This window comes from Pelmatolapia mariae, linkage group LG17 (assembly GCF_036321145.2).
Source record: "Pelmatolapia mariae isolate MD_Pm_ZW linkage group LG17, Pm_UMD_F_2, whole genome shotgun sequence".
NCBI classification, from domain to species: domain Eukaryota; kingdom Metazoa; phylum Chordata; class Actinopteri; order Cichliformes; family Cichlidae; genus Pelmatolapia; species Pelmatolapia mariae.
The window spans coordinates 20,627,063-20,651,346 of NC_086242.1; the positions used below are offsets into that span (position 1 = coordinate 20,627,063).

Genomic DNA, 24,284 nt, shown 5'->3' on the forward strand with positions numbered 1-24,284 from the left:
AGCTAAACTCAAGGATCTGTTAATCCTCTATCAGAAGACACCAAATTGTCTTCAGAAAAAACACCCTTGAAACATGGTCAGGCCACACATTCCTGTTTGCCTGTAGAGGAATAAATTAAAAGTCCTTTAAAGAATCTTCGATGTCTCTAAATGTATGTTAGAATTCTGCAATCCTAAAGCTTCAGTGAACCTATCAAAACATCTACAAGTATTCCCTGATATCCCTGATGTACTTGAGAAGTCTCTTTTAAGGATCACAGAAGCAAAGAAAAAACTCCAATACATTCCTAGGTATTGCCAAGGGATAACTTCCTGATAAACGAGGTAATCTTCTTCAAAGGTCTTGAGACCAGCTGGACCAGAAACCCCCAAAAACCTTATTAAAGCTGTTCTTATGCTCTTCAAAGTTGGTAATCTGTCGATCCTCCAATTATTTTATCCAGTCAGCACAACCATTTAGAAAACTTTAAGAACTCCTTCAACGGGTTCCTGAAACAATTAAAAATCTCTTAAATGCCTTTAAAGAATGAAACCTGAAATATCAGAGCTCCTGTAAAACTGCTGAAACCTCTCCAAATTTGTCTAAACGTAGAAAGAATAGAATCACTTGAAAAACTCCAGGAGCTTCTTCAATGAGTCTTGGCTGAAAACAGTTTCCAAAATAACACCTGTCCTGATGTTGGCACTCTTACCCTGCAGTCTGTGCAATGTCTACAATAAACTTAAAATAGATCCTTCTAGAAAGGGTGAGCTTGTTTACACGGTCTCATTTGTATACTTTCCATTTCTGGAATATATATAAAACAAAACAAACTTGTAGCAAAAGGGAAGACTAAAAAGCAGAAGCCAGAACTTATTTTCTGGTACAACTTCACCTTCTTCTAAGGTGCATGGAGAACAGCATCAAGTGTCACAGAACAACATTATTGTTTGACTGATGCCTTTGGTTTGTGACCTTCACATTACACATAAGTTTTACACAAAATGAGTGTAGGTTGGAAAAAATACAAAACAACTACGTATATGTCCAACATGTGGCTCCACAACGTACCTGGTTATAGATTCAGCTAAGACATGAACTTTTAAGTGTTACGGCCGGACTCATAAAATCCATGTAATATTTCAAGCATAAAAAATATTTTTTGGACTCACCTATTCTTAATGCAGCTGTTCACAATACCCCCGTAATTTTGATGGATGAATTTGCGGCATTTATTATTTTTTGAACCTCAGACATACACATAGACACTGCTCAGGTCAGTAGGCTCTCTGAAATGATTTCTCTGCCTTCTCTGATGTGGTCCCAACCCTGCTAATGAGAGTTCATACTGCCCCACCAACATCCTGAAATATGCACAAAAGCAGCTGTGCGACACAGATTCAACTCCTGGGTCAAACCATGAAAGTGACCCTACCTCTGCCTTCTCTTGAGAATTAGATGAACCCAGAATCTCAGTTTCTTCCTTTTCTTGTTTAGAAATATCAGGACCAGCTCTTCATCGCTTGGTGTCCACTTCATTTTTTTCACAGTGTGTGTTTTTTGAGGGTGAATTTTCTGTAAAAATGCAACAAGTTCAGATCTGAAAAATTCTGAATGTCGTGTCCCTGTTTGTCCTCGGTGTGTAATGGCTTTTACTCAAATTTTAATTCTTTAAGTTATATAAAAAATAATCCTACTGCAGCAGTTAGTGAAGGGAGCAAAGGTGTTTTTGTATCAGGCTGTGAACGTGTTTTCTCTCCTCTAACGTTGGACATTGTCATATGGGAATCTATGGGGACTGACCCACTGCTGGAGACTGCCTCAAGTGGGCATTCGGGGAACTGCAGCTTCATTGGGGCTGTGGTTGAATTTGGGAAATTATTTTTGTCTCCAGGTGTAAATTCAGTGATGCACTCTGGGCCTCTGCAGATTAAATGTTTTTCCTTAAACACCATGAACCACAGCATCTGACATGCACCCGAAAAACAGGCACAGAGGACAGGTGTTCTGTTTCTCACCACTACATAACATTCCCCGTGCGCGCGCAGGCACGCTCACGCTCACACACACACAACACTTGAGTTACTTTGTGCAGACTTTGGATCAACAGGTTACCTTAAAGACAAACGAAAACCTTCGCTGCTGACTTACAGGTAAGATGTGAAGACGCTCAGGTTGCTCGGTATCTCCCGGAGGCCCAGGTCCGAACAGTCCACCCAGTGCAGCAGCCCGTCCACCTCACACCGGCAGCGGCCAGGGCAGCTGGTCCGCCCCGCTCCCCCGACCTCGTCCCCGGAGCTGTTCACCCCAGCTGCAGCTCTCTGCACCGCGGGCACGGCGGAGCTCCGCATCTCCAGCTCAGCCCCGGCGCTCCTGAAGCCCACCGATAGCAGCGCAAAGGCGGCCAGGACAGGTACAAACCCTAGCATGTCCTGCGTGGTCTGTCCCCGCAAGGTGAAAGTTTCAGTCAGAAGTGATGTGGAAATATAAAGTTGCAGCCTGGGATCCGGATCACGTTGTGGTGGTTTTTGGTCCCTACTCAACAGAGGCAAACTGGAAACCGCTCAGTTTTAACTTCCTCTGATCCGGATGTAAAGTGGAGCACAAAGAGGATTTGAAGAGTGGAATAAAAGTGCAGGTTGTCTGAAGTTTGGTCGCTTTCCAGGCTGAACGCGTGGAGCTGCACAGCCAGAGTGTGCGTGTGTGTGTCCCTCCACTCACTCTACAGGAGTGTGTAAACCGTGGTTCACTTTATATAGGCGGTGTGTCTCTGCTTCTGCGTGTGCCGTGATTTTATAGCAGCAGTGAAAAAACAAGTAAATATTAAAATCCACAGAGCATGTCCTTCATTATTTATGTCACATGCATGTCCCCCCCAATAAAAACGTACAGGAGAGGATTAACTTCAATTTTCTTCACATAAAAAAGTAATTTCCACCACAAATTGATATAGGACATTTATTATTTACTTTTTATTTACTTTAGTATTTATTCTTATTATTTCTACTGTTTTAACTATTGTTTAGTAGCATGCTTCTTATACCAAGACCTAGGAAACTGTTCCTCACACCCACAATCGGTGGCTGAGCCTGGCTCTGCCAGAGGTTTCTTCCTGTTAAAAGTAAGTTTTTCCTTCCCCCTGTCAGCAAAGTGCTTGCTCATCGGGCTCTTCATTTCATTGTTGGGGATTTCTCTCTGTTATTGTAGGGTCTTTACAATATAAAGCACCTTGACGCAACTAATGTTGTGATTTGGTGCTATATAAATAAAACTGAATTAAACCGAATCCTTTCAAATGGTTTAATAAAGCTGAGTCTGTTTTTTTTAAATGATGTTGATAATGAGCTGAACCATCTTCTCCAGCTCTTTGCTCTTGGCCTGCAGTCCCACCAACATCATTGTGGGACTCTAACTCGTAAGCCTAGCTTGTTCGCTCTGCAACAGAGTGGCGACCTGTTTAGTCGTCCCCCCCCAACAGCTATTTGCCTCATAGCTGATGTTGATATGCTTATTTATTGTAGCTATTTTTTCTCTTTTACATTCCATTGAAACGAAACATATCTATAACAAATAATTGAACAGCGCTAATGTTTTTCAGCTGTTAATCACAGTATTTTTTTAACCTGTCTGCAAAAAATTAGGGGTGCACAAAACAGTCTCAGCAAGTAATCTTGTTATTCATATTCCAGAGCCCTGTGCTACAAAGCAAGTTCATCATAGCCAGCATAGCTTTCATTATCTTCACTTAACCTGATATCAGCAATCAGGCTCAGAGGTCACATGTCAACTCTGTAAGTCAGCCCAGGTTTCAATGGTCAAGCTACAAGAAAGGGGTGGTGCTGGCAGCACCTGACCAATCACAAAGAGGGATAAATGTGCTGGCAGCAGAGCAAGGAAGAGAAAAGTACAATATTAGAAAAATATGAAGCGATTAAAGTCGCAATACAGGCGGAAACTAACACAGCTGTTGGCAAATAAGCTGTATGAGTATTAGTAACAGGAAAAGTACCAAATGGCAGTTTAGTATTCAAAATGCTGTATGAACATGTGTGCACTAAAACTGGAAAAATATTAGTATTTGGAGCCATTAAAGAAAGCTGACAGTACATGTTAACAGAGTGTAGCAGCCCTGTTATTACAAATCATAAAATCTGATATGTTTTAATTATTACCTCATTAAATTATTATTTAGATGTGCATATGGTAGTTTGTATTCTTTGAACTGTGACTTTTAATGGTCTGAGATTAACGATTAAATAGATTAAACATAAAAAGTGAATTCAAATGTAGTGCAAATTTGATATAAGGTGAATAAAGTATAAAGACGTGTCCTGTTTTAGGATTAAAGATTAATCACATATTAAAGATTTCAGATAACATTATTATAAAAAAGAAATTGCAGTCAACAAGAAAAAACAAAAAAGTGAGTAAAGTCACATCTGAGAATCTTTATTTCCTACTGATGCTCCTCTGGGAAAGACAGAGACTTAACATTAAAAAATGGCTTGACTTTAATTAATTCAATCACATGTAAAAGTTTCCATTTAATTTCATTCTACAAATACAATGTAAACATTTAATGGAATGTTTAGTATGTTTAGTATGCATTCACCTTATACTGAGCTCATTTTCCTTAAAGACTAAGTCGTTGAATAATATATATATCATCCTGCTATTTGTGCACAGAGGTCTGAGGGATCTTCCGAGAATGGTGACAACTATTTTCTGGAGTATCGATTAGCTTGTAGCCAGTGATTTCATACCTGTTGGTCTTTAAACTTGAATATATTATCTCTGGGCCCTTCATAATAAAGAAGAGCCACGGTTAAATTTCATGAACTGATTGTCAACTGATTCATATACACCAATGGAAGATTTTTGACTTTTAAAGGATGGAAAATAGTGTAGTTTGGAGCTTTTGGTGAATTATTGAATCCCACATCAGGATTTTTTTAATAAATAAAACTGCTCAGCTGTGATTAGAAAAGATGATGTTTGAATACTGGAATACACCATAATGAGGGCTTCAGGTATTTTGTATTTGGAGGTTTTTGGGGCACTTCACCCAGAACAGGAGGGACTAGAAAGGTAAAACAAACAAACAAACAAACAAACTACCAAAGTAAAAGGAATGCAATAATATGATAAAGAGGAAAAACAACTCAATAAAACAAGAGCTGAAAACCTGTGATCACAGCACTGTGAAACTCCTGAAACAGAAACCTACTCACTCCATGAATCAGCTCATCCCTGTTTAAATCCGGATGTAAATAACTGGTGATTATGTGCCACATATGTAGTGGTTCCCAGATGGTGTGCAGCAGCAGTTTAGTACTATATTATAGATGAATGAATTTACTGTGTTAGCCTTTTGGTCCAGTGATGGACTGACCTGAGCGCAGTGTACCCCGCCTCTCGCCATATGTTAGCCAGGGTAGGCTTCAGGACCCCCTTGATCGTATGCTGGGGGAGGAGTAAAGCAGGTTGATGGACGGGGGACGTATACACTCAACTAACCACCACTGGCGATGAATACTTACCTGTCTTATTTTTAAACTTGGATCAGCCTCAGAGGACACCATCTGTTGGTGGAGTGGAGACAGTTTTGTGACAAACTGGCTGTCAAACAACTTTGTCTGACACAAAAATCAGAAGAATGTGATCACGGGTGTGTACTTTTGTACTGAAAACTTGGTTTGCCCTTTGGTGTGTTGCTCACTGCGTTATGGCACTTTTTTTTTTTAGATTTTTTTGGGGGGGTTCACACTTGTAAGGTTTCTTGCTCTGCATGTTTAGTACCAATCAAAAGCAAAAGAACTTCATAGAAACAGATTTTGTTTCTGCATGGAGAGGCTCAGTGAGGTCACAGCATTGTAATTAAAGTAATTAAACTCAGCAATAACAGACTGATTTCCTTTCTGATTTGCTGTCAGATTCTTTTCAGGTTGTTTTGCTTTTCATTTGTCTAATTTGTGTATTTTTTATCTTCTTAGTCTCTTTCTTTTATTTTATGTTTATTAGAGGGTGTTTGCTCTGATTTGTGTCTCTTTGTGGTCAATGCATCAATAATCCAGCTTTTTGAGTAAAACCATAAATTTCACATGTAATAAATTGGTTAAATGTTGTTATTTATTTATTGTTTATTTTCTTCTCATATATACTCAACCATCTACATTATTAGGTACACCTTTTCAGCTGCTTGTAAACAGAAATATATGATTTACCATCACATCACAGCAGCTCAAAGCTTTTAGGCATAAAGACATGGTCGAGACGACCCACTGAAGCAGGCTACAGCAGCAGAAGACCACACCAGGTGGTGCTTCTGTCAGCTAAGAACATGGAACTGAGACTATAGTTTTCACAGGTTGACCAAAACTGGAGACAAGAAGATGGAAAAATGTTGTCTGGTCTAGTAAGTCTCCAGTTCTGCTGCAACATTCAGGAGGTAGGATCAGAATTTGGGGCAAGCAAGAAAGCATCCATCCACCTTCTGTCAAAGGTCAGGCTGCTTTTGGTTTCCATCCCCTGAAGACCAAAACATACCATCTAATGATGCTGCTTCCAGCAGAATAACGCACCATAGCACGAAGTTCAAATCATCTATAACTGGTTTCTTGAACAATGAGTTCACTGTACTCAAATATCCTCCACAGTCAGCAAATCTCAGTCAAACAGAGCACCTTTTGAGATTGGAGCTGGAACGGGAGCTTCACTCATGGATGTGGAGCTGACAAATCTGCAGCAACTGTGTGATGCTGTCACATTTACAAAAACCAAAATCTCTGAGAAATGTTTCCAACATGAAGAATTAAAGCAGCTCTGAAGGCAAAAAAACAATCAAACCCAGCACTAGCAAGGTGTACCTAATAAAGTGGTCAGTAATCTGATGATATACTTGTTCAGTATATCCAGGCAGAGTAATGCTAGCCTGACTTTTAGGGATTCCTGGTAATTCAGCCTTGAATGAACCCTGAGATCAGAAAAGTCTGATCTCTCACATGTCCCCACAAGGCCTGAAAACAACTTAAGTCCTCACAAAGTCAGGTAAACCTGTACACTAATTTGATGTTAATGGTTAGCAGTTCTGAGATCCTGCTGCAAGTTTCAAGGAAATAAGGCACAAAGGGGTGGGGGTGAGGTAAAGCTGACGTATAATAGTTGTCACCACACACACACACACACACACACACACACACACACACACACACACACACACACACACACACACACACACACACGCGCAACATGATGCAACAGTATGAAGAAACCTGTGTGAAAGCGGGAAAGATTTCTGTCTTTCTGATTATTTAAAGGACAAAAAACAGAACTCAGGGGAAACATTCATAAATGTAAATTTGCAAGAAAAAAAATGAAATATTTATGAAGTAAACTTTTTATTTTGTGATCAGGTTGCTTCACTTTGTCTGGACCACCGTGATAAATCACCTAGTTTAAACAAAAGACTCCCTGATATACAAACTCATGTTAATCCTTCAATTTCTATGTTGTTTATTTCTGTGATGACATGTTCGATAATTTTGCACCTTGTGTCTACGTTGTGTCTCTTTTCTGTCTGTTTCCTTGTGGTTTGGCTGCATTTATTTTTCTTTCAACTTCTTTTTTTTGTAATTGCTTTGCATGTTTTTTGCAGTTTTTTGTTTCTCTTTAGCATCGTTTTGTGTCTTTGCTGTCATTTTCAGTATATTTCTGAACATTCTGCATCTCTTTTGTGTTTGTTTTTCAGGTTTTTGTTGATATTTTTGTCTTGTCTGTTTTATTTGTGTGATGTTTCAGTTTTTGGGTTTTTTTTTTGTTTTATTTCCATATTTTATTGAAACCTTTTTTTTGGTCATTTGGTTTTTTCTTTGTGTCATTTTGCATGTATCCCTCTTTTGTTTGCTGTGTTTGATGCTTTGTTTCCTCTCTGTGGTCACTCTGGGCCTGTCTCTGGTCTTTTTAAGCTTCTTTGTACTTGAGGTTGTTTTGCATCTTTTGTTCTTTTCTTCCACCCTCCTAAACATGAATCTGTTCCTGTTTTCAATGGGACTCTGCCCTCTAGTGGCTAAGCAGCTTCACTGCAGTCAGAGACGGAAAAACAAGTTGTTTTTTTTTTGTTTTTAGTTTCCATGCGTCCTTGAAGGCGTCCAACAGGAAAACCAGGCTCGTGTCAGGGCTGTAAAACTCCACATGACAGCTCTTTATATTTCATCATCGGAGGTTTATATGAAAAATAAAAGAAGCAAAGCATACTGGATGTTGGAGTTATTAGATGTTTGATTTTTTTTATTTCATATATAGATAAACATATAACCTTATTATCTGTCTTTGATCTTTGAACTTTCTCGTCGATTGTATTCAACTTGAGTTTTTTCAAGATAAAAATGCTTAATATTGTTCTTATAATTTGACTTAGCAGGTCAACGTTTTCATTTTTATCTCATAATTTGTACTAAGTTCATAATTTGTACTGTTGACTTTTTCCATCTAAAAATGAGTTTGAGTTCATGACTAACCAAATCACACAAAAAAATTTATATTTTTTAACCATTTTTATTTTCCAGTCGACAATAATGGTTTTCATGTCATATTTAAAGACTATTTTATAGCTTTGATTGGAGCAGTAGAAACTGATAACTACTTTGCAAAAATTTCAGCTATTTATATTGCTTTTTATGTGAAATTATCACTTTTTAAATAATTTATCTCATTTTTTATTTAAAAAAGGCAAAACATTACAAATTATTATTCTCATAATTTTAAGACACTGAATAAAATTCTTTAGGTTTTGTCTCATATTTTTGACTTGTTCTGTAAAAAGCTCTCTCTCTCTTTTTTTTTTTTAGCTCAGGAGTTGACTGTTGTACCACAGATTGGATATAAATATTAAACATAAATATGCTTTACAGTCTGTGATGAGCCAACAGCGCTGACGGAGCTCATCATGTGACTCTGCAGCGAGAGCTCTCACTCTGCTGCTGCTTCAGAGGCCCAGGCAGTGCAGCTCGCCCAGCAAAGAAGGAAGTTCACAAATCCAGAGACAAATACGGCAAGAAAGGTTCAGAAATAAAACATATGAAATAAAGAAGTAAAATGTTAAAATTATTCACAAATCAAAAATGTATATTTTATGTAATTTTTACATCCTTTTCTGTATTTTTTTTTTAACATTTAAGGTTCAAGGCTACTTTATTTGTACCCGCAGGTAAATTTGCTTTAGAGAAAAATGATAGCATTTGCCATCCCCACAAAACACACACACGTATTGAATAAAATATCAAAATTACTCTTACTGTTTTGATATTTTATGTAATTATTTTGGCATCCTCTTTAATTAGTTTTAATTTTTTGTTTCTAATTTCTTTTTTTCCCCTGAATGTTTGAGGATTATCAGACCATTTAGACTCCTTCTTTCAGCTGCTCCCCTTTAGGATCATTTTCCTGTATACCACCCTTGCGTTTGATTTTATTATTTTGACTTCTTTCTGTGGTTATTTTGACACAACACAGTCATATTTGACTTTATTTCTGTCAAGACATTTCACGTTTTCATGTCCATGTCAATTTTACTTTTATTTTTCCTCTGATATTTAGACTTTCTATAAGGTTGTTTTAAAAAGTGCCACATCACAACAGTCATCTTGAGGTGTGTTATGCTATAAGATCAAGAGCCTACAATGACACAGAGATGTGGCGACTGCAGGAAAGAAAAACTCCCTTTTAACAGGAAGAAACCTCCAAAAGAACCAGGCTTAGGAAGGGGCAGCAGCCTGCTGCGACCTTTTAAAATCAGTTTCCACCTGCTTCTCTCATATTAAATTCTCTGAAGTTTTAATTCTACTGTTTTTATTTTTCCCATTTACGTTTTTATCCATTTATCATCATTATTTGTAATTTTAACTTTTTCGAATCAAAGCTTTTCTATTTTCAAAGTTTCAAAGAAATCAAAATTTCTATTTAAGACATTTAAGTTGAACGTTCTATTTTTTCCCAAACTTTGGTATCTATCTTTCTTTTGATTCCTTAAATGTAATATTTCCATCGCTCTCCATGCGTTGTGTCTTTACAGACAACAGGACGAAAACAAAGGCTGTGCTTAGTGAGCCCTCCTTCCGAGCAGAGACGATCTTTGGTTGAGCTAGCCGGCTAACTGTTAGCTGAGAGAGACGCCATTAGTTGGGTGAAAATCAGGCTTTGGTCACAGGGTGAAACGGGATCTGTCTCTGGGTTTGGACTCGCTTCCCTCCGAGCTGCGAGTAGATTCTGGTATAAGTTGGGTCCGTGTGTGCTGTCGAGCTGTCCCTCTCATGATTTTAGCTCCTTTTTTGAAGTCGGAAGCCGATGTGAGCTGCGCAGGACTTCATTTCCGACTGGGTTAGCATTAGCAGCGCTAGCCTTAAAACGCCCGTTTTGCGGATAAAAGCGGAGGATTTGTGCGAGTTTTAACTGCCAGCCATGGCGGCAGCGAACAGCGGCAAGACCTATTCGTTCAAGGTGGTGCTCCTCGGGGAGGGCTGCGTGGGGAAGACGTCGCTGGTGCTCAGATACTGCGAGAACAAATTCAACGACAAACACATCACAACTCTACAGGTAAGAGGGGCGGAGGAGCCGGGCTCGTGCCTGTCATCGCGCGCTGCAGGTGGCAGGTGGAGGGGAGTCTTGTGTTTCCTGACCCGGGCCTACCGGGGGAGCGGAGTTATTGCGAAACATCGGCGGTGTTGTGGCTGTAACCGGATCCGATGACGGAGGGGAAAGTCAGGTGTTTTTCCGGGAGATTTACGGTCATAAACAGCCAGAAATACTTCTGATACACCTGACTTCACTCAGGTGTTTTCACCACGGGTGCTTTAATCTCCAAGGGGGGCCAGGGGCAAAAGAGAGTAGCTGTGGCCCCACAGGAACCCCCAAACCCTTTAACAGAGCATTTTAAAGCTTTTAGTGGTGTAGCAAAGACAGGAAACATGAGGAAAGAGAGGTGAGGAGATGAAGAGACACAGGTGAAACAAGTGAAGGTGACCTGCACGATCTGTTTGATTATAAAAACAAAAGCTTGTACAGGTGAAGGATTGGGAAGAAAAAGTGAGAGGAAGCTTACTTGACTTGAAGCTGAAGTGCCTCTCACCTGCATTCTTTCTAGTGACCAGCAGGGGGAGCCTCCTGGTGATTATATAGAAGTCTATCAGAAAACAGTCCTTCCTCTAGCGTCCTCTCTGAGCTCTGCAAACACGTTTCTGATGACTTTATAATGTCAGTCTGTAGATTAACGTTCTACTGAATTCAACTTGATATTTGTTTAGTAAATAAAGGCCACATTAGAGTCCAAAAGGACCAGTAAGATGGGGCTGATTTAGGGTAGGGTGACCTTGTGATTGACCAGATGATACAGTATGATCACGTGAAGTCTTGGATTCTCAATACAGCTGTGTGAAACCGCAAATTTCGGTATTGATCTGATATCAAGTAAATATAGACCCAGTTTTGCTGATACAATACCGATATGTAAAAGCAGGTTATATATGGGAGAGCGGTGTGTCATGATTCATGAGATGAAATGTCGTCAATATGCAAACTCTGAACACTAAATCCTTGTGATTTGACTTTCCACAATAATTAGTTAGTTTCTGTGTATTTAGAATCTGAGGTTTTTGGAAACCTGGAATAAAATGTTTCTGTCTCTAAAGGACTTCAAACCAACAGAAGCGGATCCAATGAGCTATAGGCTATAAATAAAAGAGACGTGAGAGTCAACACAAAATGATTCTGACACTTTACATAGTACATGCTGGAAGGATATTATTTTATCCCCCCCCCCAAAAAAAAAAAATTGTAATTGAGTGGGCCACATACTGAACTTCAATAGAAACAAAGTGTCACTCCTGTTAGGCTAGCATCAGTCCAATACCAATATCAGCGCTGGTATCGATATTTCTTTCCCTCATTTCTTGTTGCATACGATGATGATTTGAGAGTCAAATGAAACTGAACTCTTTCACCGTCAGCGTGTAACTGACTCCTGCAGTGCAGATGTGTCTGGGCATGTGGGACTGCTTCGCTCAGCTGTGGAGCAATTTCTGTCTGCTCTGCTGTCAGGTGTAAATGCGCTGCTCAGCTTCCAGCAACATCTCACCGAGGAGCAGAAGCTCAAAGGAAACATCAGGAAAGTCCTGCAGGTTTCCGTGTGGCTGCTACTGTTTTACAAGCAGTCCTCTGGCCACCGTCTGCTGATACCTGACCCAGCTGTTTGAGTCAGGATTAAACCGTTGATAAGGATTCACCACACTTTATTTATTAATTTACCTTTGAACTTTATAGATTTATTGAGCATCGAGGTGGTTGGGTGAGAGTTTTCCTGGTGCGTAGTTGTGCTCTGACCGGCAAGTGTGAAAAAGCAGCAAAGGTGAGACCCTGTGAGGCGAAGGCAGAAACCTTTACCTCCTTTATCTCCACGCTGCTGAGTGGACACTCTTTCCTTCATCTCTGAGTCACTTTGAGCTTTCCCCACTGCAAATTAAAGTCGGGGGGGGGGGGGGGGGGTAAATTTAGGGAGGATAATACATATATCGTAATATTAGAATAATAGGACCTTTTTATTTTATTTTTCAAGAACTATTTAACAAATGCTTTGAAGAGGAAAAAAAAACACTTCCATGTGCAGACGTGTTTTTAAATAAAACATTTGGGAGATTTATTTGAGTTCACACCTTGTAGAAAATTAATCAATTAAAAATAGGCCAGTTTTATATAAATAAAACGTAGCAGTGGCTGAATAACTTACAAATATAAATAATAATCATGGAAACTATTTGTATGGAATTATGACTTCATTTCACTGCGCTGTCATCTTGTGTTTTTTTCATTAAGACGCAGGCAGCAATCAACCGTCCAGCTCTGAGCATAACATACAACAACATCAGCTCAGGGTCCACAATATATAGATATCTATTTCAAAATAAAAGCATATTAAATGATACTTTTCTCACTGTTTAGTGTGATTTCTGTTTCTGAACATCACTGCAGAGCTTCTCCGTATCAGGGCTGTAAGAAGTCACTTTAATATTCACGCAGGACTACAGAGTGTCATCAGTGAGGAAACGGCGCTGTTTGGACTTCATGTAGTTCATGCTGAGAAAACCTGCTTGCTTAAGTATGTGGCTCCAAAGATGAACACGACTGCGAAATATAGAGTGAAATTACATAGAGCAAAGTGTTGCAATATTGTACGATGTGAGCCACAAGCATAGGCGTAAGCTTTATAAATGTGTGCAACAATTTGTGTAACATTCGAGGACTTACGCACACACGCGCGCTCAATCCACACAGAAATGCAGAGCAATCTGCCCTCAACTAAAACAATTTCACAAATGTGTTCATCCAAACCTGAATAATTACTGATCATTTACGCACAATTTATTAATTTCAGCTTCACAAATCAGATAAGCTTTTTGCTTTCAAAAACCTTTCTGTGTGTACAATTGTTAAAACTACACATAACATTTCACTAGCTCGCTCACAAAACCTTAAATACGTGCGGAAGGATCACCTGATACGCAAAGATCATGTCACGCACCCACTTGGGGTTTGATGCTTAGTGCTCAACTTATAGCAAAGTGCAGAGATGGAGAGAGGCGTCAGAACTTTATTCACCTGGAGGCGGTGAACACAGTGACCACCAGTACTAACATTTCACTCACAGCTGAGCCTGTTAGGCTCTCTTTGCAGGCAGTAGTTAATACTTTTCTTTTTCTCCCTCTGTGAACTTTATACTGTAGATGTTACTCTCACTCTTACTTAAACTCTGCTTAATGAGGATGTGTGGAGTTGCTGAAAGGCATTGTGGGGGATGTAGGCTGGGGAAGGATGTGGGTTCGCCACAAACTACGTTCGCCGCAGAGTAAAAATGTCGTCTTTGTGTTTGCTTCGTGGCCTCGGCTGTTTGGAGGATCCTCGATGAGGACGAGGATCAGCAAGCCCTCCAGGTTTTCCGTGGACAGCGTCGCAGTCACATGGTCATGTGAATGAACCTCGGCATCACACCCGCAGTGCTCAGGTCTACGCTCGCTCTCATGTGACACACAGAGGGGCATCCCAGCTGATTGCAGAGTCTGCTGGCCGTGGATGAAAGATCATCTCACTGAAGCTTAAAGCGTGAGCACAGCTACAAGTGTCAAACGAAGCATCTCAGCGTTCTTTAGATGAGAGGATTAGGAGAAACTTCCAGAGGCTGTTGATGGTTTGTTTTCGCCAGCACGAGCTCTGCATTATCGAACTGTCATGATTTGTCATGGGACTGGGAAGAAAAGTATCTGTGTGTTTGCATTTTCCAGTTATCCTCTCAGTTCAGAAGGGTTTAAAGATGTTTATTAGCAGTGCCGCTGATGGACATCTCTGAGTTTAGGGAGTTTAAACCAGTTCCTGCTGTTTGTTTCACCTGCTGTAGATTTACCCAGAACTAGTACTTTATATTAAAATGATAAAATTGGCTAAACTTGTGGTCATTTTCAAGTAACTGCTCTGATAATCGTCTGAATCATTATCCAACCCTGGATTTAGCATTTCAGTCATGCAGCAGACAGTTTTTGGAAGTAAACAGAAAAAGGACATAAAAGGAAAACTGGTTTAAAATGGAATATGAAAGTAAACAGTTGGGGGAATTAGAATCAGTTACCGATTTTATTTTTGGCATGTTTGGGCCTCCGTAGCTCTGGTTTAAACCTCAGAGGTCAGAGCACTCGTGGAGCAGTGCAGTCAGCTGACCGACGTCACATTTACACACTAATTCCCAACCTTAATCACATACTGTCACAGCCCCACTCTCAGCCTTCCTCTCACCTCTCCACCATAAATCTCTCCCCTCTGCTCTGTCCAGCCGTCACGTAAATTCTGCTGCTGACGTTGAAATCTTAATCTCGGGTTTGACTTTCCCAGAGAACGCTTCGATAAATCATACGTGACTGGGACGGAGGGGAAAAAGCCACAGCCTGCTGCTCAGCAGGACTTTGGTCTTTGGTTTATGGCTGCGCAGACTGTCGACAGAAATCAGTTGACAGGTTAAAATAAAACTTGCAGATGTTTTTGTGGTAAAATGTGAGAAGTTACAAAAGTTGTTGCAGAAGGCTGATTTCAGCAGAGATGCTCGTAAATTGTTGGTTTAACTTCTGGTCAAAGGGCACGTGCACAGAGCTGAAGCGGTTTCAGAATATGTTTGAGGATTTATCTGCTAAAATAATCTCAGACTTTATTTTTTTTCACCATCCACCAGTTTATTGTGCATATTTTCTACTGTTTAGTTTCTATTTTATTTTCTAGCGCTTATGTTCTACAATCTCCAGTCCAAAAAAAGTGTGAGAGTGTGTAAAATGTAAATTAGAAATAGAAAAAAAACCCGGAATGCAATGATTTGAAAATGTCATAAACCCATGTTTTTATTCACAACAGGACACAGGACACGTATAAAAATTTAAAATGAGAAAATGAACCATTCAGCTGCATCAGTGCTGAAAGGTTATACACAGATAACAGAGCAGCATCTGCTCCCGTCCAGGCAGGGAAGGCCTTCATATTTCAGCAGACCTGCCTGCAGTCAGGACCTTACACCAGCCGAAAACAGCATCAGCATCACGAAGTGAAAAATATGGCAAAGCAGCAACAGCAGCAGCCCAGGTGTTTTACAGACTGTAGTTAAAAGAAGAGAGGATGCTGCAGTGTGGGCAACATGCCAGTTTTATTGAGACATGTTGCTGGTATCAAATTCAAAATGAGTTCATATTTTTTATTAAAATGTTTCATTTTCTCAGTTTAAACGTTTCTCTCTTTTATTGTAAATCGAGATTCATGGATTTACAAATCATTACATTCTGTTTTTATTTACATTTACATGACAAAACTGTTTGTCTTGTGTTTTTGATATTTTAGCATTTTTAATTGGTGAGATGCTTTATTTGATTTAGTTTAATGGAAATTTATTGAGCTTTTTTTCTGCTACTTTATTTTGTTTAGTATCTTATTTAACATTTTATCCAGTTTTTATTTTGTGTTTTTAGTTATTGAGCTACCTTTCAATATTACTTTGCTGAGATGAATCTTATTCAAATTGAGTTTGTGAAATTATTAAAATAATCATGTTGTCCTCTTCCTCTGCAGGCGTCCTTCCTCACAAAGAAGCTGAACATCACAGGAAAAAGAGTAAACCTCGCCATATGGGTAAGGCTGCGTTCAACGTAGTTTTTGTTCTCCTGATCTTCTGAGTAAAGTTTTTGTGTGTTAACGTTGTCTGGTTGTGCAGGACACAGCGGGTCAGGAGCGCTTCCACGCCTTAGGTCCCATCTACTACAGAGACTCCAATGGAGCCATACTAGTGTACGACATAACAGATGAAGACTCCTTTCAGAAGGTACTTTTGAAAACTAAAGTTTGATGATCCAACATCGTAAAAGCAGACTCTCGACAACATGTCATTATGGAAATGACAAAACGGCAGTGGAAGCTAAACTCGTAACAAACAAATAACCAGTTTTGTGTCCTTTTATCCACAACCTTGGAGCAACTATATAGAAGCTTTACAGTTCATCCAGGAAGTAAAATTTCTTTTTAAATAATTTACATAAAGTAAAAGTAAAAGACAGTTTACATGGCTGCTGGTGAACACTTGACCCTCTGGATTGAAAAAGGTTGATCCAAAACAATCAGTGTTTTGTTATGGACAAATGCTGAAATGTTCATTAAAGAAATGGTATTTCATTTAAACTTTTAGGACCTACTCTGAATTGCCCAACTATAGTTTGGTAATCAGAACTGAAAAGTGCAGTCAGAGTATTTCTAGTCTTAAGATGATGTTGACGTTGAGTAAACATTAAGATTGAAACATCTTACAAATAAAAAGTTTAGTGTGTCTGTCGGTCTTTGGATGTTAAACCCTGTGTTTCTCAGAATGTTAATTATGATCATAATGTTGCTCTTTCAGTTCCTGTCTGCATTATAATTACTTAATTATTTGTATCTTGGTTTTATGAAGGGTTTATTTGACCTGAGTGCTTTGCTGTCATTGCAGGTGAAGAACTGGGTGAAAGAGTTGAGGAAAATGTTGGGGAACGAGATTTGTTTATGTATAGTAGGTAAGTTATCAGAAAGTGGTGGAGACCCAAAAGGGAGCTAAAAGAGATGAACACAAAGATTACTGAAAATTAGAACTGGTTTAACTTTTTTTAATGGAAGTAAAGAATAAGTTAATGAAAACCAAGTGGGCAAAAATATTGATTATTAAAAGTGCAAAGGAGATTTGGTTCATTTTAAATAGGTGTTGTGTCTCTGTAGGGTTGTGATTACTGCCTGCATTTTGCCCATTTACATTAGGAGTCTTCGTCTGGGACGGCTTACGTGCTCTATCAATGATTCAAAGAAGATATTGAGCAGATAAAATTACTCCTTAGTTTTTGCCTCCGAGTCTATGGAGAGTCTGATCTGGCAGGTCTTCCACTTAAAATGCCAACATTTTGATAACTGGGATGCTGTTATGTTTCTACTACAGTACTTTCGAAAATACCTTTGTTTGAGTTTATCAAGCTTTTGTTGTTTGTGGTATTGATGACAGATGTTCTAAAAAGTTCTGATTGTTGTCTTCAGTCATTTTTATTGAAAAATGAGTTCATCAGAGTCCTGTCTGTGAGTTTTAACAGTTGCTTTTGGTGTTGAGCATTTCCCTCAAGGCTTCTGCAGTGGGAAGTCTTGCTTCTGTAGGTTCTTAGTCATGGGTCACTGTTAAAGATCAAAGCCTGTAATGTTACAAAACAGTCCACTGTTTTAGCAAGGATAATGGAAACTTGGTCCAGGCATCCAGTTCAGGGACTCCAGTTAGCTGAGGTGAAGCCTAGCAGACAGCTAGCAGCTAGAACAGCTGTAGCTGTCAGTCAAAGAGGCCACGCCCCTAATAATACAAACTTTAAGCCTTTAAAAAATACAAATTAAGGAGTTATAAAGATATGAAAAGAAATGACCTTTAGAGTCCAGTTTGTGTGTTGGGCTGTAAACATATTTATCTCTGCTGTAAAGCTGGAAATTGTAACATGGGAGCCTCTAGTGGACATTCGAGGAACTGCATGGTTTGGTACCTACTCAATGGTTTCATTTTCACCCTGTAGACCAGGAGTGTCGAAATCCAGGCCTCGAGGGCCCGTGTCCTGCTGGTTTTGGATCTCACCCTGGGTCAACACACCTGAATCAAATGATTAGTTCATTACCAGGCCTCTGGAGAACTTAAAGACATGTTGAGGAGGTAATTTAGCATTTAAATCAGCTGTGTTGGATCAAGGACACATCTAAAACCTGCAGGACACTGGCCTTCGAGGCCTGGAGTTTCCCCACCCCTGCTGTAGACAGACACCTTAAAACAAGGGGGCGAACATAAGGCCTGGGGGCCGGAATCGCACCAGCAGGAAAGTGTGAAGGAGGACATACATTTTGGACTTTAAACTATATTTCATAAATTTTACAGCTTTTCCCACTGATGCCCAACATCACTCCCACACTCAATCATATCACAGTAATAAAGTAACTGATAAATCATCATATCATAGATCACATCTACTATTGAAATGTTTTCTGGTTATTTTTTATTATAAAACAAACCCACCATGTAAACTGAGTTTGACATCTCTGTATTAAAAGGAAGCTGGCTGAAATAAAGTGAAATGATCCTTTAAGGTGTCACCAGCAGCACACTGACTTAAATATCAGCGATGACTCGTCTGATTCTGATGTGGTTCAAATAGAAGTAGATTTAAGGGTTGGCTGGGAGTTTGGTAAATTGTGTGGTTCATGTGAACACATGAGCTGAGGAGAAAAACAGAGAAAATAAACCTCATGAGCAGCGTTTGTTTTTAAGATTTCATGTCACGCACACTGGACGTTTGGGCCTCCTCTGTTGCTCCTGTTGCCATAGCTGCTAAATATATGATGTTGTTAGTCTGTGTGTGGCTTCATGGGGGCAATTTGTACAGTTGTAACTGGATTATGTTGGTGATGTTGCGTTTGTCATGTGTTTGGACCCCATCGTAGAGTTATCAAATCTGCTGTTTGGAAATTTTGATTTTGCTTTTAATTAGGCTCCACGTCACATGAGGCTGGTCTTCAAAGTGCTCCCTCTGAGCTGAGCTGAGCGCTGCATCGTTAACGTACCTGTTAAATCCAGTTCACAGTTCAGATGCCTGCACAGAAATATTCAAATCATTACTGTGGGTGTTTGCATCTATAAATAGATATCACATTCAGCTCGGGTGGATTTGCATGCAGCTATCAGTAGCTGAGAAAATAACTTCTCAGCTTTAACACTCAGCGTTATAAATATTTTTTAGTGTTGTACTTTTATAAAAACCTCTGTGCACTTCAGAAGGTACATATTTTCGTCAGTGGCTGGTGGAGACTAGTGATGGGAATTCCGACTCTTTTGTCTCGGCTCACTAAAAAGAGCCGGCTCTTTCGGCTCCCAACCGGCTCTTCAGGTTGTTTTGTTGCTTTAATTAATTTATTATCAACAACAATATAAAATTATGCACAAAGGGAATTACTAATGTAAAAAAAACGTGGTTTTATTTATATATGTTTATATATAAATATATACGGTGGCCCCTAGACACTTTCCCTCCTGCTCTATTCGTGTGCTATTGCGAGTGTAACTAACTACCGCCCCTCCCCCCCTCTGTTCAGCGCAAGCACAAGGCTCACGTGCAGAGTGAAGTGGAAAAAAGTGTGAGGGTGAGAGAAAGGGAAACAAAAAAACAAACCACGGCTCCCAATAAGGAGCCGGCTCGTGTCGTTCACTTCAAAGATCCGGCTCTAAGAACCGTTTAGTTTGCGACCGACACATCACTAGTGGAGACCCAATCAGAGCTAAAAGTGAACCTAAGCACTAAATATTAACTTTTGTGAGGAAGCAAAAAGAAGCTGGAGAGCTTTTAGGAAGCAATGATCAGTTCTTATATCAGTGGAATAAATGACTGTCAGAGTGAAAGTGCTCACTGTAGCTTTGGTTTCAAGAGTTTGAATGAATGTCTGATCACATCAGACTTATGAGGAACAATGTGGTTTCTGTTGCGGAACACTGCGAAAGCTCTTCATCCTCATGAGGATATGTGAGGATCTGTGGGAGTTCACAATCATTCTGTAATTTGTGGACTCACAAACCTCCTGCTGGGAGTGTTCAGGAGTGTGTGGTATATTCCCTGTACAGCCGTAGTGAGAGCGCAGTTGGCATCACGCTCGTTCTCAGTAGGTGTTGGACTCTGACAGAGCTGCTCTCTGTATGTAGTTATTGTTTATTTTTCGTTTGTAGTTTTTCTGGACAGAATTTCTCATCTGTTTACAGACCATGTGGTTCTTTATTGAGCAGCAACCTCCACCTGATGCTGGGGTGAGGTCAGATGTGAAATGGGAGGGAAGATCGTGAGCACCTCCACGTCTGAGGTTGTGGTTCTTGGTTGCTGCTCTAAGTGGAGTTCAGTATCTCAGGATTTTTTTGGATGTGTGAGCGAAGGAGGGAGCGAGAGCTGTACCAATTTGTTGTTGTGAAGAGAGCTGAGTGTGAAAGTGAAGCTGGTGATTTACCGGTCGATCCACATTCCCAGCTTGGCTCTGGGTAGTGACCGAAATGAGATGACAGATACAAGTGCCAGAAAAAAGTTTTGTGACAGCTCTCTTTTAGAGACAAGGTGAGGTGGAGCTCAGAGTAGAGCCGCACCTCCTTCACATTAAAAGGAGTCAGCTCGGGTGGTTTTGGGCACCTCAACTAGAAGGAGAGCCTGGGGCAGACCCAGGAGCAGGTTTGGGAATGCCTTAGTGCTCCACCGGGAGAGCTGGTGGAGGTGGCTGTGTGGAGGCAAGCATTTCTGCATAGACTGATGGAGAGCCGTCCATCATTCAAAGATGCGATTGACTACTTTTGCATGCAACTCTCTTACTGGGTAATGATTATCTTTGGTTGACTACAACTGCTAATCATTGATTATAAAGTATGATGTGCTGTGACCTTAAAGTGATTCTTAAATTGGGCATTTGCTGAAGGTTTGTTTTCTTTGCAGGTAATAAAATAGATTTGGACAAAGACAGACATGTTTCAGTGGAAGAGGCTGAGAGGTAACAACTGCTGCTTATTAGTCAATAATACTTTTATTATTAGAAAATATAATGAAGAAAAATTTAAGTGAGCATCATTATTTTATATTTTCCACGCCAAGCTGCTCTGCTGTGAGCAGCGACGATGTCCTGAGTCTGAGCAAAGTTTAATGGCCACTCTTGTGTTCGTGTGCAGTTATGCCGAGTCGGTGGGAGCCAAACACTACCACACATCAGCTAAGCTAAATAAAGGCATCGAGGAGCTCTTCCTGGATCTGTGTAAAAGTAAGACCGACAACATTTTTTTTTCATAATACAAAAAAATCAAAGAGCAGTAAACTTTATATTTTGGAGGCTTACAGAACAACTTTTACAACATATTTTTATTTAAAGCGGACATGATTTATTCTTTAGTTATAAAACACATTTTGTTAAATCGTTTGATTTCCTGGCAGCTTGTCCAAATCACATTAGTTAATCACATTAATCATATCCTTAGACATGTTGTCATAGACAGGTGCAGAGCATTATAAACAGTGTTATGATTTGATCTTCCTCAGAAAAGCAAAGATGCGCCACATTCTGTTTTTCCTGCTCAGAGCTGTAACGCCATACCTTTAAATGAAGACGATTTTATGTTCACAATCAAACATTTAAATTAGAACATTTTTTTTCCAAGTCAGCACCAATTTATCAGAAGTTTGTTTTTATAAATAAAATCATGCTGAAAATGAATCTGGCCTTTTTAAGTGTCTCTGTAGTTACACCTTGAAAGCAGCAGATGGTGCTTGTTAGTATTTGATGCAAAAGGTGCTCTGGACTGAGCTTCAGCAGGTCATCCTGACCATGTCCACATGCTTAAACGTGCTGAATAGCTGCTGTGGGATTGGCTGATTAGATGTTTGTGGTAACACTGAACAGGTTAACCTAACAAACAGGCCAGTGAGTGATTTCTGTTCATTTGTCACAAAGTTTCTGTCAATAATTCAAAGGTTGAAATCAGTGGTGTGCAAACATGTGCACAGAATTCAAATCCATAGGAAACAGGGCGTAAAAAAAACCTTTCTTTTAAACTCGTGATCTGACCTTTGACCTCTGAACTGGTCTACTGCCTTTTCAGGGATGATGGAAACTGCTCAGACTGAGGAGAGGTTGAAGGGCAACGGAGCCAGCCAATCAGCATCGAGTAGGCGGGGTGTACAGATCGTTGATGATGAACCACAGGCCACGCCCGCTGGAGGCTGCTGCTCCTCTGGCTAACACACACACAAACACACACACCTTCTCTCTGTGCTTGCAGACATAATATCCACACACACATTTTCCAGTGTCTGTCGGTCCGCTCTACTGTAATCTGCTGTGTCCATTCAGCGCCGCCTCTGCTGCTAAGGAGCATGGGAAATCATATTTAAATTTGTTTAATCTGTGTTTCCTCCACAATAAAAGTACCTGGAGTCCTTATGATTAAAAGGAGTGTGTGTTCAGTGATTAAATCACTTTCTTTAATGATAATAACTCCCCATGTTAGTTTGTTGTTGATAAACGTCCATCTGCAGCTGTTTGTGTGTTTGTACTAAACATTATTAATAAAAGACATGAAATCATTCTGAGGACAGAAAGTTGAGTCTCAGGCTTTCAACACAGATTTTTGTTTTTGTGTATTTGGGGGAAATAGAGGTTAACACGCGCGCGCACACACACACACACACACACACACACACACACACACACACACACACACACACACACACACACACACACACATACATATAATACTACCCCCCATTAATCTTCATGTTTATCTGAAGCATGTTTTCAAACTAAGAGGAGGAACACAGGACTGACTGTTTGTGGTGCAGCGGCTCCACCTGCTGGTCAAAAGTAAAATTGCAGTGAATTGGTAAAACATCAAAAATGAGTTCAAATGTTTACTTTCAGGTGTTAAAACACTGAAAGAATACAGGGTGTCGCTTTTCATAATACGGCTGTCCAATCCACCTTTTCTTGTTTAGAGGAAGACTCACACAAGCGGCTGTAAGACGATGAATATGGAAGCACAGCAGAGTCGGGTCACATAATTGTTAAATGGTGCTGTGCAGAGTGACATCACTTAGTCAGGTGGATAAGGACTCTACTGAGCATGCTCTGTGGGTGCGAAGCCCTCCGAGACTTTGAGCCACACTTTAATATTGAGTTTTGCAGTTTGATTTAAAGAGGGAAGAAAATGTGTGAAGTTGGATTTCAATCGAAGCAGGAAGCTGTTAAACACGTTGCTAAGAAGCAGAACTGCAGTTATAGGTTCCCAAAATAAAAATAATATAAAAACAGATGTGTCTAAACTGAATAATAGAAAAGAAACATGGGAAATGAAAAATTTATTGCTGAAACAGATTCTTGGTTTGTAAATGAAGTAAAACAATCTTTTGTATTAAAAGTGCTGAAAAATCAAATTTATTAAAAAAGGCTATTCCTCACATTTAGGAAGTTATTACATTTGATCGGTAATATAGCCAGTAAAATTTCAGAAAAGTGATTAGTGATGTGTTTAAATGACTCAAGTGTGAAAGTGTAATAATATTGAGAGGTCCTATTGGCAGGGAAGAAGACCTTCATGGTGTAAAGTAACAGTAAATGGCACTTTTGATGATCAAATGATTAGAAATGGGAAATGAAAACATTTTTGTTAAATGAAGGAGCACTGCCTCAGTGTCTCAACTGATTGTGCTTACATCGCCCCCCAGTGGCAATTCTGAGACAGGAAAAAGGTATTTAATTTAAAATTACTGAAAACTGAAACTCAGTTGAATGTTCACATTAGAGAAACTGGAGTACATGATTCTTTCTGTTATTTTTTGAAAAAAAAAACCCCATGTTTTAATGGGTTTTACACACACACACACACACACACACACACTTATTGAATTGATACTGTGCATGTCTGATTTCTGTAACCAAGTTTGTCTGACTTTTCGAAGAAATAAAAAGCACTGATAACGCTGAAAATTTAGTTAGTCATATTCTCATAGCATTGATGAAATCTGCCATAGTTTTCTCTCTTTTGTCTCAGCTGTGATCTACTGATTTTTTTTCCCACTGCACTTGTCGCTCCAGTCATCTCTGCTCCATGAAAAACATTGTACACAAAATATATAAAACACAGTGAATGAATTGGTTATTGTAGAAGAAGAAGAAAACAAAAATG

The 24,284-nt window shown here is 39.6% G+C and overlaps 2 protein-coding genes and 1 pseudogene across 4 annotated transcripts in view; 2 read left to right on the forward strand and 1 right to left on the reverse strand.

Moving 5' to 3' along the window:
- LOC134615993 (leucine-rich repeat-containing G-protein coupled receptor 5-like) overlaps nucleotides 1-2,686 on the reverse strand; it is a 46,163-nt gene extending 43,477 nt beyond the window's left edge. For all 3 annotated transcript variants that reach the window (XM_063460741.1, XM_063460740.1, XM_063460739.1), the window contains exon 1: nucleotides 2,132-2,686. In XM_063460741.1, the coding sequence (XP_063316811.1) occupies nucleotides 2,132-2,409 (278 nt within the window). In that variant the 5' untranslated portion in view covers nucleotides 2,410-2,686. The remainder of the gene's footprint in view (nucleotides 1-2,131) is intronic.
- Nucleotides 1-24,284, forward strand: part of LOC134615929 (NACHT, LRR and PYD domains-containing protein 14-like) — an 851,239-nt pseudogene that overhangs the window by 553,438 nt on the left and 273,517 nt on the right.
- On the forward strand, nucleotides 10,101-24,225 carry rab21 (RAB21, member RAS oncogene family). The gene is made up of 7 exons (XM_063500804.1): nucleotides 10,101-10,570; nucleotides 16,121-16,180; nucleotides 16,263-16,370; nucleotides 17,028-17,091; nucleotides 21,049-21,103; nucleotides 21,279-21,367; nucleotides 22,203-24,225. Exons 1-7 carry the CDS (start codon nucleotides 10,436-10,438, stop codon nucleotides 22,340-22,342), a joined length of 651 nt encoding a protein of 216 aa, XP_063356874.1. The 5' UTR covers nucleotides 10,101-10,435; the 3' UTR covers nucleotides 22,343-24,225.

Excerpts from the sequence above, each read along its gene's own strand:
- rab21 (XM_063500804.1), top strand. The coding sequence starts at position 10,436 with ATGGCGGCAGCGAACAGCGGCAAGACCTATTCGTTCAAGGTGGTGCTC. Across the intron at positions 17,092-21,048 it reads GATTTGTTTATGTATAGTAG|GTAATAAAATAGATTTGGAC; the intron begins GTAAGTTATCAG and ends TTTTCTTTGCAG. Across the intron at positions 21,368-22,202 it reads CTTCCTGGATCTGTGTAAAA|GGATGATGGAAACTGCTCAG; the intron begins GTAAGACCGACA and ends CTGCCTTTTCAG.